This window comes from Oncorhynchus mykiss, chromosome 13 (genome assembly GCF_013265735.2).
Source record: "Oncorhynchus mykiss isolate Arlee chromosome 13, USDA_OmykA_1.1, whole genome shotgun sequence".
Classification (NCBI taxonomy): Eukaryota; Metazoa; Chordata; class Actinopteri; order Salmoniformes; family Salmonidae; genus Oncorhynchus; species Oncorhynchus mykiss.
Window position 1 is genome coordinate 2,065,133 of NC_048577.1, and position 17,123 is coordinate 2,082,255.

The window sequence follows — 17,123 nt, forward strand, 5'->3', positions numbered from 1 at the left end:
CAGACATCATTTAGCCAGGACGCTCCAACACTCAGACATCATTTAGCCAGGGGCTCCAACACTCAGACATCATTTAGCCAGGGGCTCCACCACTCAGACATCATTTAGCCAGGGGCTCCAACACTCAGACATCATTTAGCCAGGACGCTCCAACACTCAGACTTCATTTAGCCAGCGGCTCCACCACTCAGACATCATTTAGCCAGGGGCTCCAACACTCAGACATCATTTAGCCAGGGGCTCCAACACTCAGCCATCATTTAGCCAGGGGCTCCAACACTCAGACATCATTTAGCCAGGGGCTCCAACACTCAGACATCATTTACAAACCAAACATTTGTGTTTAGTGAGTCAGAGGCAGTAGGGATGACCAGGGATGTTCTCTGTTTAGTGAGTCCTCCAGATCAGAGGCAGTAGGGATGACCAGGGATGTTTTCTGTTTAGTGAGTCCTCCAGATCAGAGGCAGTAGGGATGACCAGGGATGTTCTCTGTTTAGTGAGTCCGCCAGATCAGAGGCAGTAGGGATGACCAGGGATGTCCTCTGTTTAGTGAGTCCTCCAAATCAGAGGCAGTAGGGATGACCAGGGATGTTCTCTGTTTAGTGAGTCCTCCAAATCAGAGGCAGTAGGGATGACCAGGGATGTTCTCTGTTTAGTGAGTCCTCCAGATCAGAGGCAGTAGGGATGACCAGGGATGTTCTCTGTTTAGTGAGTCCTCCAGATCAGAGGCAGTAGGGATGACCAGGGATGTTCTCTGTTTAGTGAGTCCTCCAGATCAGAGGCAGTAGGGATGACCAGGGATGTTCTCTGTTTAGTGAGTCCTCCAGATCAGAGGCAGTAGGGATGACCAGGGATGTTCTCTGTTTAGTGAGTCCTCCAGATCAGAGGCAGTAGGGATGACCAGGGATGTTCTCTGTTTAGTGAGTCCTCCAGATCAGAGACAGTAGGGATGACCAGGGATGTCCTCTGTTTAGTGAGTCCTCCAGATCAGAGGCAGTAGGGATGACCAGGGATGTTCTCTGTTTAGTGAGTCCTCCAGATCAGAGGCAGTAGGGATGACCAGGGATGTTCTCTGTTTAGTGAGTCCTCCAGATCAGAGGCAGTAGGGATGACCAGGGATGTTCTCTGTTTAGTGAGTCCTCCAGATCAGAGACAGTAGGGATGACCAGGGATGTCCTCTGTTTAGTGAGTCCTCCAGATCAGAGGCAGTAGGGACGACCAGGGATGTTCTCTGTTTAGTGAGTCCTCCAGATCAGAGGCAGTAGGGATGACCAGGGATGTTCTCTGTTTAGTGTGTGAATTGGACCATTTTCCTGTCAAAATGTAACGACTATCTTTTGGGTGTCAGGGAAAATGAATGTAAAAAGTACATTATTGTCTTTAGGAATGAAGTAAAAGTTGGCAAAAATATAAATAGTGAGGTACAGAAAACCTAAAAAACAACATAAATAGTCATTTAAAGTATTTTTACTTTAGGTACTTTACACTTTACTTTACACTTTACTTTACTTTACACTTTACTTTACTTTACACTTAACTTTACACTTTAGTTTACACTTTACTCTACACTTTACACGTCACTTTACACATACTTTACTGTACACTTTACTTTACACTTACTTGACACTTACTTCACTTCACACTTTACTTTACTTTACTTTAAATTTTACACTTTATTTTACACTTTACTTTACACTTTGTTTTACTTTACACTTCATTTAACACTTTACGTTACACTTTATGTTACTTTACACTTTACTTTACACTTTACTTTACACTTTACACTTTGCTTTACACTTAACTTTACACTTTGCTTTACTTTACATTTTACACTTTACTTTACACTTTGCTTTACTTTACACTTTACTTTACTTTACACTTTACTTTACGCTTTACTTTACTTTACACTTTACAGAGTAAGGCTCTGGTTTTTGCCAAGAAGAAGGTTACGACTGTTCAGAATGGTGATATGATACGAGGTTATGATCAATACGTTGCAGATACAAGAAGGACTGTTCAGAATGATGATATGATACGAGGTTATGATCAATACGTTGCAGATACAAGAAGGACTGTTCAGAATGGTGATATGATACGAGGTTATGATGAATAAGTTGCAGAAACAAGAAGGTTACGACTGTTCAGAATGATGATATGATACGAGGTTATGATGAATAAGTTGGAAACAAGAAGGTTACGACTGTTCAGAATGGTGATATGATACGAGGTTATGATCAATACGTTGCAGATACAAGAAGGACTGTTCAGAATGGTGATATGATACGAGGTTATGATCAATACGTTGCAGATACAAGAAGGACTGTTCAGAATGGTGATATGATACGAGGTTATGATCAATAACAAGAAGGACTGTTCAGAATGGTGATATGATACGAGGTTATGATCAATAAGTTGCCTGTTTATAGATGTGATAGGTAAAGACCTTTAGAGTTAAATTTGGGAGCTGGTAACTCTTTAAAGAACCGCATGGTGCCCCAGAACCTAATGAGTTAATTGTTACATGGTTAATTTAAATCGGGTAACAATTAACCATATTTAGGTTGATTCGATAAATAACAGTCTTTAGATTCATGTTAAAAGTCAAATCACGACACATGTGATGTGAGCCTACCAGACAAGCTAAATGCCTTCTATATTTGCTTCGAAACAAGCAACACTGAACCATGCGTGAGAGCACCAGCTGTTCCTGTGAAATGCTTACTTACGAGCCCAAAAATGCAGAGTTAAAAAGTAAGACAAATTTGCAAAAAAATAACAAAGGAAATAGAGACACAACAATGAGTACAAGGAGTACAAGTACCGAGTCAATGTGCAGGGGTATGAGGTTGTTGAGATAATATGTAACTAGGCAAGTCAGTTAAGAACAAATTCTTATTTACAATGACGGCCTACCCCGACCAAACCCGGACGACGCTGGGCCAAATTGTGTGCCGTCCTATGGGACTCCCAATCACGGCCGGTTGTGATACAGCCTGGAATTGAAACCAGGGTCTGTAGTGACGCCTGTAGCCCTGAGATGCAGTGGCTTAGACTGCTGCGGATCTGAGGGCCCATGACAAATCGTTTCAGTCTCCTGAGGGGGAAGAGGCGTCGCCCGTTTCCACTGACTGTGTTAGTGTGTTTGGACCATGACAGACCATTGGGGATGTGGATGCTGAGGCTCCACTACAACAGGTTGATGCTCGGCCCTCTGTTTCCCACAAGGCCCCGGGGCGGAATACCACACGTAACAAACATGGAGTAAAACAGTCACTCACCGGTAAACGATGCCTTTGGAATGGAGGAAGAGGAGGCCGATGGAGATCTCTGCAGCATAGAAACTACACACACACACACACACGCACACACACTGAGTTAGACCAGGCACAGGAGAGAGTGTGTGTGTGTGTGTGTGTGTGTGTGGTGTGTGTACTCACACAGCGTGGGGTTCCTTGAACTTGCCGACCTGCTGGATCTGATACATGAGGTCTCCTCCGTTGATATACTCCATCACAAAATATAACCTGTCCTGGAGAGAGAGAGAGAGAGAGAGAGAGGGGGAGAGACACTCCATCAACAACAACACCCCTTCAAGCAGACCCCGAGAGCTGGAGGTGGAGAGAGAGAGGGGGAGAGAGGGAGGGAGGGAGGAGAGAGAGAGGGAGGGGGAGAGACACTCCATCAACAACAACACCCCCTTAACCAGACCCCGAGAGCTGGAGGTGGAGAGAGAGAGGGGGAGAGAGGGAGGGAGGGAGGAGAGAGAGAGTGAGGGGGAGACACTCCATCAACAACAACACCCCTTCAAGCAGACCCCGAGAGCTGGAGGTGGAGAGAGAGAGGGGGAGAGAGGGAGGGAGGGAGGAGAGAGAGAGGGAGGGGGAGAGACATATCTGGACTCTGGACTGTGGTGAGACAACTTCAACAGGAGAAAGCGCAGGAGAAGAACAGAGCACTAGAGGAGAGGATCAGACTGCTGGAGGAGAGGATCAGACTGCTGGAGGAGAGGATCAGACTGCTGGAGGAGAGGATCAGACTGCTGGAGGAGAGGATCAGACTGCTGGAGGAGAGGATCAGACTGCTGGAGGAGAGGATCAGACTGCTGGAGGAGAGGATCAGACTGCTGGAGGAGAGGATCAGACTGCTGGAGGAGAGGATCAGACTGCTGGAGGAGAGGATCAGACTGCTGGAGGAGAGGATCAGACTGCTGGAGGAGAGGATCAGACTGCTGGAGGAGAGGATCAGACTGCTGGAGGAGAGGATCAGACTGCTGGAGGAGAGGATCAGACTGCTGGAGGAGAGGATCAGACTGCTGGAGGAGAGGATCAGACTGCTAGAGGAGACGATCAGACTGCTGGAAGAGAGGATCAGACTGCTGGAGGAGAGGATCAGACTGCTGGAGGCGAGGATCACACTGCTGGAAGAGACGATCAGACTGCTGGAAGAGAGGATCAGACTGCTGGAGGAGAGGATCAGACTGCTGGAGGCGAGGATCACACTGCTGGAAGAGAGGATCAGACTGCTGGAAGAGAGGGTGAGAATGATGACGTGTGAAAGAGAACAACCCATTAGAGAGCTGGCCACCCCCGCAGAGAGGCCAGTAGAACAACCCATTAGAGAGCTGGCCACCCCCGCAGAGAGGCCAGTAGAACAACCCATTAGAGAGCTGGCCACCCCCGCAGAGAGGCCAGTAGAACAACCCATTGGAGAGCTGGCCACCCCCGCAGAGAGGCCAGTAGAACAACCCATTAGAGAGCTGGCCACCCCCGCAGAGAGGCCATTAGAACAACCCATTAGAGAGCTGGCCACCCCCGCAGAGAGGCTAGTAGAACAACCCATTAGAGAGCTGGCCACCCCCGCAGAGAGGCCATTAGAACAACCCATTAGAGAGCTGGCCACCCCCGCAGAGAGACCATTAGAACAACCCATTAGAGAGCTGGCCACCCCCGCAGAGAGGCCAGTAGAACAACCCATTAGAGAGCTGGCCACCCCCACAGAGAGGCCATTAGAACAACCCATTAGAGAGCTGGCCACCCCCGCAGAGAGGCCAGTAGAACAACCCATTAGAGAGCTGGCCACCCCCGCAGAGAGGCCAGTAGAACAACCCATTAGAGAGCTGGCCACCCCCGTAGAGAGGCCATTAGAACAACCCATTAGAGAGCTGGCCACCCCCGCAGAGAGGCCATTAGAACAACCCATTAGAGAGCTGGCCACCCCCGCAGAGAGGCCAGTAGAACAACCCATTAGAGAGCTGGCCACCCCCGCTGAGAGGCCAGCAGGACAACCCATTAGAGAGCTGGCCACCCCCGCAGAGGCCAGCAGAACAACCCATTAGAGAGCTGGCCACCCCCGCAGAGAGGCCAGCAGAACAACCCATTAGAGAGCTGGCCACCCCAGCAGAGAGGCCAGTAGAACAACCCATTAGAGAGCTGGCCATCCCCGCAGAGAGGCCAGCAGGACAACCCATTAGAGAGCTGGCCACCCCCGCAGAGAGGCCAGCAGAACAACCCATTAGAGAGCTGGCCACCCCCGCAGAGAGGCCAGCAGAACAACCCATTAGAGAGCTGGCCACCCCAGCAGAGAGGCCAGTAGAACAACCCATTAGAGAGCTGGCCACCCCCGCAGAGAGGCCAGTAGAACAACCCATTAGAGAGCTGGCCACCCCCGCAGAGAGGCCATTAGAACAACCCATTAGAGAGCTGGCCACCCCCGCAGAGAGGCCAGTAGAACAACCCATTAGAGAGCTGGCCACCCCCGCAGAGAGGCCAGTAGAACAACCCATTAGAGAGCTGGCCACCCCCGCAGAGAAGCCAGTAGAACAGTCCACCTCAGACCCTGACCATAGCTTCGACATCACAGCAAGACAGATAAATGAAGAACCCCAAACCCAGGGGACCCCACCCACTCCTAGCAACCCCCATAAGCCCCCCCCGACAACACCCCACACACCCTCCTAGCACCCCCCGTCAGCCCCCCCTGACAACACCCCTCACCCACTGAGGACACATACAAGCAACAGATTGTACTCACATAGGCCGCCCCCTCAGATCAGACCTAAGCCTCTCCTGCCCACCCCATGCCCCCCCCACTCCCGCAAAGAGGGCCTCAACATGAAAGTCAAACACAGGCACACAGTGAGCAGGCAAACAGGCCCAAACCCCACTCTTACACTAAGCCCAAGCCAATGGCATGTACCAGATGCCCAGCAGGCTCTGTTCACACTTACTGGCCTGAGACCGAACCACACGACTAGCAACACTGGACACTTTATGGAACACAAAGCCTTCACTATATCATCCTGGAATATCCAAGGTCAGAGGTCATCTGCCTTTATGGAACACAAAGCCTTCACTATATCATCCTGGAATATCCAAGGTCAGAGGTCATCTGCTTTTATGGAACACAAAGCCTTCACTATATCATCCTGGAATATCCAAGGTCTGAGGTCATCTGCCTTTTCCCTAAATAGCAGAAAGAAATCAGAAATACAGACATTGTCATCCTACAAGAAATGGTATAGAGCAGACCTAACCCACTCTATTAAATTAGTCAAAACAGGAACATCAGATCACAGTCGGCCCACTGACACCCCAATCAGTTCACAGTCGGACCACTGACACCCCACCCCACTGACACCCCTATCAGACCACAGTCGGACCACTGACACCCCTATCAGACCACAGTCAGCCCACTGACACCCCACCCCACTGACACCCCTATCAGACCACAGTCAGCCCACTGACACCCCTATCAGACCACAGTCAGCCCACTGACACCCCTATCAGACCACAGTCAGCCCACTGACACCCCACCCCACTGACACCCCTATCAGACCACAGAAAAATCACAATCGACTTGAACAGAGCAATAATCAACCATCGAGGCCGAACAAACGGCTTCCTGTTAAGACACAGATGGAAGGAAGGTAGAAACCTAACAAAAACTATACTCCAACAACAAGTCCCTCCTAGACAACTTCCTGGACAAACGGCTTCCTGTTAAGATACAGATGGAAGGAAGGTAGAAACCTAACAAAAACTATACTCCAACAACAAGTCCCTCCTAGACAACTTCCTGGACAAAATGTTTCCCTGCAATAGTGAAGGTGTAAACTTAGCAGTAGGAAGCCTGAACAGTATATTGGATATCAAATCTAAACATTTTCAAGCGGACAACCTAAGAAAATTAACAACAATGACAAATGGTTTGATGAAGAACGCAAAAAAAAACCTAAGAAAGAAATTGAGAAACCTGTCCAACCAAAAACAGAGAACCAGAAAACCTGAGCCAACGCCTTCACTATGGTGAAACACTAAGAAAAAAGAAGGGACAGCACGTCAGAAATCCGCTCAGTGTGATCGAAGAATCCATAGACTCTATCCACTTCTGGGAAAATTGGAAAACAAACTAAACAAACTACAACACGAAGAGTTATCTTTCCAAAATGGAGACGTAACCACTTCTCCAATCTTTTAGCCATTTAACAAAGAACAAACAGCAAAAAAAAAAACATTTACAGGATCAAATACAAATCTTAGAATCAACTATTAAAGACTAACAGAACCCACTGGATTCCAGAACAAACTGGATTCCAGAACAAACTGGATTCCAGAACAAACTGGATTCCAGAACCCACTGGATTCCAGAACAAACTGGATTCCAGAACCCACTGGATTCCAGAACAAACTGGATTCCAGAACCCACTTGATTCTCCAATTACATTGAATGAACTACAGGACAAAATAAAAACCCTCCAACCCAAAAAAAGTCCCATGGTGTTGATGGTATGCTAAACTAAAATATATAGACCACAAATTCCAATTGGCTATTCTTAAGCATCCTTCTCAGCTCTGGCATCTTCCCTAATATTTGGAAACAAAGGTCTGATCGACCCTTATCGACAAAAGTGGACACAAATTCGACCCCAATAATTACAGTTGAATATGCGTCAATAGCAATCTCTGAAAACCCCTCTGCAGTATCACCAACATTGTCACAATGAAAACATTGTCCTGAGCAAATGTCAAATTGTCTTCTTACCAAAATACCGTACGACAGACCACGTATTCACCCTGCACACCCTTATTGTCAAACAAACAAAACAAAAGCAAAGTCTCCTAATGCTTTGTTGATTTAAAAAAAAAAACGCTTTTGACTCAATTTGGCATGAAGGTCTGCTATACAAATTGATGGAAGCGTCGTTGGGGGGGAAAGTATATGACGTTATAAAATCAATGTACACAAACAACAAATTGTCAAAAAACACACACATTTCTTCACACAGGGTCGTGGGGTGAGACAGGGATGCAGCTTGAACCCCACCCTCTTCAGCATATTTATCAATAAATTGGCGAAGGCACTAGAACAATCTGCAGCACCCGGCCTCACCCTACTGGATTCAGAAGTCAAATGTCTGCTGTCTGATCTGGTGCTTCTGTCCCCAACTAAGGAGGGCCTACAGCAGCACCTAGATCTTCTGCACCGATTCTGTCAAACCTGGGCCCTGACAGTAAATCACAGGAAGACCAAAATAATAGTGTTCCAAAAAAGGTCCAGTCGCCAGGACCATAAATACAAATATCTATCTAGACACTGTTGCCCTAGAGCACACAAAGAACTACACCTGCCTCGGTCTAAACATCAACACCACAGGTAACTTCCACAAGCTGTGAACGATATGAGAGACAAGACAAGAAGGGTCTTCTATGCCATCAAAAGGAACACAAAACTCAACATCCCCATTAGGATCTGTCTAAAAAGTACAATCAGTTATCGAACCCATTGCCCTCTATGGTTGTGAGATCTGAGGTCCACTAACTAACCAATAATTCACGAAATGGGACAAACACTCAATTGAGACTCTGCATACAGAATTCTGCAAAAATATACTTTGTGTACAGTGCAAAACCCAAAACAATGCAGGCAGAGCAGAATCAGGACCTGCTAATTATCAATATCCAGGAAAAAAGCTGTTCAATTCTACAACCACCACAAAGCCCTCACCTAAAGAGAGATGAACCTAGAGAAGAGATTCCTCAGCCAACTGGTTCTGGGTCTCTGTTCACAAACACAAACAGACCCCACAGAGCCCCAGGACAGAAACACAATTAGATTCAACCAAATCATGAGAAAGCTAAAATATAACTATTTGACACTGGAAAGAATCAACCAAAAAACATAGCAAACTGAAATGCTGTCTGGCCCTAAACAGAGAGAACACAATGGCAGAACACCTGACCACTGTGACTGACCCAACATTAAGAAAATCCTTGACTATGTACAGACTCAGTGAGCACAGCCTTGCTATTGAAAGAGGAGACCATAGAAAGACCTGGCTCTCAAGAGAAGACAAAGAGAGGAGAGAGCGGGACAGAGAGAGCGGGACAGAGAGAAAGAGAGAGACGTAGAGAGACAGCAAGGGTTGAGAGAGAGAGAGAAAGAGAGAGAGAGATAGAGAAAGAGAGCGAGAGAGAGAGAAAGAGAAAGAGAGAGAGAAAGAGAAAAAGAAAGAGAGAGAGAGAGAGAGAGAGAGAGAAAGAGACTGTTCAGTATTCCCAGAATTCCACCTCAGAAAAAACTGAAAAAATAAGAAATCCTGCTCTTGAGAATGGTGTTTCTCTCTGTGTGTGTTTACCATGGTCTGGAAGCAGGAGTGGAGCTGGTCAGGACATGTGTGTGTGTTTGCCTCTGTGTGTGTGTGTGTGTGTGTGTGTGTGTGTGTGTGTGTGTGTGTGTGTGTGTGTGTGTGTGTTTACCATGGTCTGGAAGCAGGAGTGGAGCTGTGTGTGTGTGTGTGTGTGTGTGTGTGTGTGTGTGTGTGTGTGTGTGTGTGTGTGTGTGTGTGTGTGTGTGTGTGGTTACCATGGTCTGGAAGCAGGAGTGGAGCTGTGTGAGGAAGGGAGGTTTCCCTGACAGGGCCAGGACCCTCTTCTCCACCATGGTGCACTCCACATCATCATCCTGAATGACCACGTCCTTCTTCAGGATCTTTACGGCGTACAGCTCGTCTGCTCCTTTACGCTCTGCTAACATCACCTGGAGACGAGGGGATCTTTAACAGAGTAACACACCCTCCCTGTCCCCCACATACAGCTCGTCTGCTCCTTTACGCTCTGCTAACATCACCTAGAGACGAGGGGATCTTTAACAGAGTAACACACCCTCCCTGTCCCCCACATACAGCTCCTCTGCTCCTTTACGCTCTGCTAACATCACCTAGAGACGAGGGGATCTTTAACAGAGTAACACACCCTCCCTGTCCCCCACATACAGCTCCTCTGCTCCTTTACGCTCTGCTAACATCACCTGGAGACGAGGGGATCTTTAACAGAGTAACACACCCTCCCTGTCCCCCACATACAGCTCCTCTGCTCCTTTACGCTCTGCTAACATCACCTAGAGACGAGGGGATCTTTAACAGAGTAACACACCCTCCCTGTCCCCCACATACAGCTCGTCTGCTCCTTTACGCTCTGCTAACATCACCTAGAGACGAGGGGATCTTTAACAGAGTAACACACCCTCCCTGTCCCCCACATACAGCTCGTCTGCTCCTTTACGCTCTGCTAACATCACCTAGAGACGAGGGGATCTTTAACAGAGTAACACACCCTCCCTGTCCCCCACATACAGCTCGTCTGCTCCTTTACGCTCTGCTAACATCACCTAGAGACGAGGGGATCTTTAACAGAGTAACACACCCTCCCTGTCCCCCACATACAGCTCGTCTGCTCCTTTACGCTCTGCTAACATCACCTAGAGACGAGGGGATCTTTAACAGAGTAACACACCCTCCCTGTCCCCCACATACAGCTCCTCTGCTCCTTTACGCTCTGCTAACATCACCTAGAGACGAGGGGATCTTTAACAGAGTAACACACCCTCCCTGTCCCCCACATACAGCTCGTCTGCTCCTTTACGCTCTGCTAACATCACCTAGAGACGAGGGGATCTTTAACAGAGTAACACACCCTCCCTGTCCCCCACATACAGCTCGTCTGCTCCTTTACGCTCTGCTAACATCACCTAGAGACGAGGGGATCTTTAACAGAGTAACACACCCTCCCTGTCCCCCACATACAGCTCGTCTGCTCCTTTACGCTCTGCTAACATCACCTGGAGACGAGGGGATCTTTAACAGAGTAACACACCCTCCCTGTCCCCCACATACAGCTCGTCTGCTCCTTTACGCTCTGCTAACATCACCTGGAGACGAGGGGATCTTTAACAGAGTAACACACCCTCCCTGTCCCCCACATACAGCTCGTCTGCTCCTTTACGCTCTGCTAACATCACCTAGAGACGAGGGGATATTTAACAGAGTAACACACCCTCCCTGTCCCCCACATACAGCTCGTCTGCTCCTTTACGCTCTGCTAACATCACCTGGAGACGAGGGGATCTTTAACAGAGTAACACACCCTCCCTGTCCCCCACATACAGCTCGTCTGCTCCTTTACGCTCTGCTAACATCACCTAGAGACGAGGGGATCTTTAACAGAGTAACACACCCTCCCTGTCCCCCACATACAGCTCGTCTGCTCCTTTACGCTCTGCTAACATCACCTGGAGACGAGGGGATCTTTAACAGAGTAACACACCCTCCCTGTCCCCCACATACAGCTCGTCTGCTCCTTTACGCTCTGCTAACATCACCTAGAGACGAGGGGATCTTTAACAGAGTAACACACCCTCCCTGTCCCCCACATACAGCTCGTCTGCTCCTTTACGCTCTGCTAACATCACCTAGAGACGAGGGGATCTTTAACAGAGTAACACACCCTCCCTGTCCCCCACATACAGCTCGTCTGCTCCTTTACGTTCTGCTAACATCACCTAGAGACGAGGGGATCTTTAACAGAGTAACACACCCTCCCTGTCCCCCACATACAGCTCGTCTGCTCCTTTACGCTCTGCTAACATCACCTGGAGACGAGGGGATCTTTAAAAGAGTAACACACCCTCCCTGTCCCCCACATACAGCTCGTCTGCTCCTTTACGCTCTGCTAACATCACCTGGAGACGAGGGGATCTTTAACAGAGTAACACACCCTCCCTGTCCCCCACATACAGCTCGTCTGCTCCTTTACGCTCTGCTAACATCACCTGGAGACGAGGGGATCTTTAACAGAGTAACACACCCTCCCTGTCCCCCACATACAGCTCGTCTGCTCCTTTACGCTCTGCTAACATCACCTAGAGACGAGGGGATCTTTAACAGAGTAACACACCCTCCCTGTCCCCCACATACAGCTCGTCTGCTCCTTTACGCTCTGCTAACATCACCTAGAGACGAGGGGATCTTTAACAGAGTAACACACCCTCCCTGTCCCCCACATACAGCTCCTCTGCTCCTTTACGCTCTGCTAACATCACCTAGAGACGAGGGGATCTTTAACAGAGTAACACACCCTCCCTGTCCCCCACATACAGCTCCTCTGCTCCTTTACGCTCTGCTAACATCACCTAGAGACGAGGGGATCTTTAACAGAGTAACACACCCTCCCTGTCCCCCACATACAGCTCGTCTGCTCCTTTACGCTCTGCTAACATCACCTAGAGACGAGGGGATCTTTAACAGAGTAACACCCCCTCTCCATCCCCAACATACAGTCTCTCCACCCCCCCCACCACCACGCACACACACACATAGTCTCTCCGTCCCCCCCCCACATACAGTCTCTCTGTCTGTCCCCCCATACAGTCTCTCCGTCCCCCCCCACAGAGTCTCTCCGTCCCCCCCCACAGAGTCTCTCTGTCCCCCCCATACGGCCCCCCCCCCCACATCCGGTCTCTCTGTCCCCCCCATACAGTCTCCCCCCCCCACATCCAGTCTCTCTGTCCCCCCCATACAGTCTCTCCGTCCCCCCCACATACAGTCTCTCCACCCCCCCCACATACAGTCTCTCTGTCTGTCCCCCCATACAGTCTCTCCGTCCCCCCCCACAGAGTCTCTCCACCCCCCCACCACCACGCACACACATACAGTCTTTCTGTCCCCCCCACATACAGTCTCTCTGTCTGTCCCCCCATACAGTCTCTCCGTCCCCCCCCCCCCACAGAGTCTCTCCGTCTCCCCCCACAGAGTCTCTCTGTCCCCCCCATACGGCCCCCCCCCCACATCCGGTCTCTCTGTCCCCCCCGTACAGTCCCCCCCCCCCCCCCACATCCGGTCTCTCTGTCCCCCCCATACAGTCTCCCCCCCCCACATCCAGTCTCTCTGTCCCCCCCATACAGTCTCTCCGTCCCCCCCACATACAGTCTCTCTGTCCCCCCCATACAGTCTCTCCGTCCCCCCCATACAGTCTCTCCGTCCCCCCCACATACAGTCTCTCTGTCCCCCCCCCCACATACAGTCTCTCCGCCCCCCCCACATACAGTCTCTCCGTCCCCCCCCACAGAGTCTCTCCACCCCCCCACCACCACGCACACACATACAGTCTTTCTGTCCCCCCCACATACAGTCTCTCTGTCTGTCCCCCCATACAGTCTCTCCGTCCCCCCCCCCCACAGAGTCTCTCCGTCTCCCCCCACAGAGTCTCTCTGTCCCCCCCATACGGCCCCCCCCCCACATCCGGTCTCTCTGTCCCCCCCGTACAGTCCCCCCCCCCCCCCCCCACATCCGGTCTCTCTGTCCCCCCCATACAGTCTCCCCCCCCCACATCCAGTCTCTCTGTCCCCCCCATACAGTCTCTCCGTCCCCCCCACATACAGTCTCTCTGTCCCCCCCATACAGTCTCTCCGTCCCCCCCATACAGTCTCTCCGTCCCCCCCACATACAGTCTCTCTGTCCCCCCCCCCACATACAGTCTCTCCGCCCCCCCCACATACAGTCTCTCTGTCCCCCCCCACATACAGTCTCTCCCCCCCACATACAGTCTCTCTGCCCCCCCCACATAGTCCCCCCCCCCCCCACATACAGTCTCTCCGTCCCCCCCCACATACAGTCTCTCTGTCCCCCCCCCATACAGTCTCTCTGTCCCCCCCCATACAGTCTCTCCACCACGTACCTTCCCGAAGCTGCCCTTTCCCAACACCATAACACACCCCCTCTCCATCCCCAACATACAGTCTCTCCACCCCCCCCACCACCACGCACACACACACATAGTCTCTCCGTCCCCCCCCCACATACAGTCTCTCTGTCTGTCCCCCCATACAGTCTCTCCGTCCCCCCCCACAGAGTCTCTCCGTCCCCCCCCACAGAGTCTCTCTGTCCCCCCCATACGGCCCCCCCCCCCCACATCCGGTCTCTCTGTCCCCCCCATACAGTCTCCCCCCCCACATCCAGTCTCTCTGTCCCCCCCATACAGTCTCTCCGTCCCCCCCACATACAGTCTCTCCACCCCCCCCACATACAGTCTCTCTGTCTGTCCCCCCATACAGTCTCTCCGTCCCCCCCCACAGAGTCTCTCCACCCCCCCACCACCACGCACACACATACAGTCTTTCTGTCCCCCCCACATACAGTCTCTCTGTCTGTCCCCCCATACAGTCTCTCCGTCCCCCCCCCACAGAGTCTCTCCGTCCCCCCCCACAGAGTCTCTCTGTCCCCCCCATACGGCCCCCCCCCCCACATCCGGTCTCTCTGTCCCCCCCGTACAGTCTCCCCCCCCCCCACATCCGGTCTCTCTGTCCCCCCCATACAGTCTCCCCCCCCCACATCCAGTCTCTCTGTCCCCCCCATACAGTCTCTCCGTCCCCCCCACATACAGTCTCTCCACCCCCCCCCCACATACAGTCTCTCTGTCCCCCCCATACAGTCTCTCCGTCCCCCCCCACATACAGTCTCTCTGTCCCCCCCATACAGTCTCTCCGTCCCCCCCACATACAGTCTCTCTGTCCCCCCCCCACATACAGTCTCTCCGCCCCCCCCACATACAGTCTCTCTGTCCCCCCCCACATACAGTCTCTCCCCCCCACATACAGTCTCTCTGTCCCCCCCCACATAGTCTCCCCCCCCCACATACAGTCTCTCCGTCCCCCCCCACATACAGTCTCTCTGTCCCCCCCCATACAGTCTCTCTGTCCCCCCCCATACAGTCTCTCCACCACGTACCTTCCCGAAGCTGCCCTTTCCCAACACCATAATGAAGTTGAAGTCTGTCAGTTTGACGCGGTCCTGGTTACCGTTGCTATCGTACTTAGAGGTGGAGTTAGAGGAGGAGCCGTCTGTGTTCTTCCCGGGACCAATCTTAGCCCTCTGATGGGGAGAGACAACTTTATGATCAGAGTTACAGTTTCTTAGGTCAACATTTTGATAGTTTGATAACTGACATAAAAACGTAATTACATGTTCTTCAATCTAGAAGAATGGCAGTCAGGACTGAAGAGTATAAATATCTGCTTTTCTCTGTCTAAACATTAAGCTCACGTCATTCATCACGGTCAGAGGACTGTTACAGACATACAGAGGTTAGAACAGGGGACTGTTACAGACATACAGAGGTTAGAACAGGGGACTGTTACAGACATACAGAGGTTAGAACAGGGGACTGTTACAGACACACAGAGGTTGGAACAGGGGACTGTTACAGACATACAGAGGTTAGAACAGGGGACTGTTACAGACATATAGAGGTTGGAACAGGGGACTGTTACATAGAGGTTGGAGCAGGGGACTGTTACATAGAGGTTGGAACAGGGGACTGTTACATATAGAGGTTGGAACAGGGGACTGTTACATATAGAGGTTGGAACAGGGGACTGTTACATAGAGGTTGGAGCAGGGGACTGTTACATAGAGGTTGGAACAGGGGACTGTTACATATAGAGGTTGGAACAGGGGACTGTTACATAGAGGTTGGAACAGGGGACTGTTACATAGATGTTGGAACAGGGGACTGTTACATAGAGGTTGGAACAGGGGACTGTTACATACATGTAGAGGTTGGAACAAGGGACTGTTACATAGAGGTTGGAACAGGGGACTGTTACATACATATAGAGGTTAGAACAGGGGACTGTTACATAGAGGTTGGAACAGGGGACTGTTACATAGAGGTTGGAACAGGGGACTGTTACATAGACGTTGGAACAGGGGACTGTTACATAGAGGTTGGAACAGGGGACTGTTACATACATGTAGAGGTTGGAACAAGGGACTGTTACATAGAGGTTGGAACAGGGGACTGTTACATACATATAGAGGTTGGAACAGGGGACTGTTACATAGAGGTTGGAACAGGGGACTGTTACATAGAGGTTGGAACAGGGGACTGTTACATAGAGGTTGGAACAGGGGACTGTTACATATAGAGGTTGGAACAGGGGACAGTTACATAGAGGTTGGAACAGGGGACTGTTACATAGAGGTTGGAACAGGGGACTGTTACATACATATAGAGGTTGGAACAAGGGACTGTTACATAGAGGTTGGAACAGGGGACTGTTACATAGAGGTTGGAACAGGGGACTGTTACATAGAGGTTGGAACAGGGGACTGTTACATAGAGGTTGGAACAGGGGACTGTTACATAGAGGTTGGAACAGGGGACTGTTACATAGAGGTTAGAACAGGGGACTGTTACATAGAGGTTGGAACAGGGGACTGTTACATATAGAGTTTGGCCTAATTTGGGCCTAAATCGAGAGCCGATGGGGTAACGTTAGTGAATTGCACCTCCACTTAAGATGGAAATCAAACTGCATCTGGTTTCGACGGGGATTCCCCCCCGAGGGAAGGTGGATTAGCGCCAGGGGCTGAGTGGGTAAAAAATAATGTGTTTGGACTGCAGTCTAGGATTTAATACCAGCATCCCTCCCTCTGTTTGACACGCCCACTTCCCGCCAGTGATGTCATCAGTTTCTCTCACCTCAAACTTTTGTCGTAGTTCCTCGTTGCCGTCTTCTCCGTCTGGTTGGACAGGAACATTAAAGTATTCTCCCTCCTCCTGGGACAACAATTTAAACCTGTAGAATATACAGATGAACACTACAGATGAACACTACAGATGAACACTAACACTACAGATGAACACTACAGATGAACACTACAGATTACCACTACAGATTAACACTACAGATGAACACTACAGATGAACACTACAGATGAACACTACAGATGAACACTACAGATGAACACTAACACTACAGATGAACACTACAGATGAACACTACAGATG

At 50.3% G+C, this 17,123-nt stretch overlaps 1 protein-coding gene across 2 annotated transcripts in view; it reads right to left on the reverse strand.

Annotated features, from left to right (window-relative positions):
• The window catches only part of LOC110515515 (protein kinase C beta type), a 66,110-nt gene that overhangs the window by 34,325 nt on the left and 14,662 nt on the right, over positions 1-17,123 (reverse strand). For both annotated transcript variants that reach the window (XM_036942242.1, XM_036942243.1), the window contains exons 4-8: positions 16,815-16,911; positions 15,059-15,202; positions 9,862-10,035; positions 3,438-3,529; positions 3,279-3,341 (exon numbers count right to left, since the gene is read on the reverse strand). In XM_036942242.1, coding sequence (XP_036798137.1) covers positions 3,279-3,341; positions 3,438-3,529; positions 9,862-10,035; positions 15,059-15,202; positions 16,815-16,911 — 570 coding nt within the window. The remainder of the gene's footprint in view (positions 1-3,278; positions 3,342-3,437; positions 3,530-9,861; positions 10,036-15,058; positions 15,203-16,814; positions 16,912-17,123) is intronic.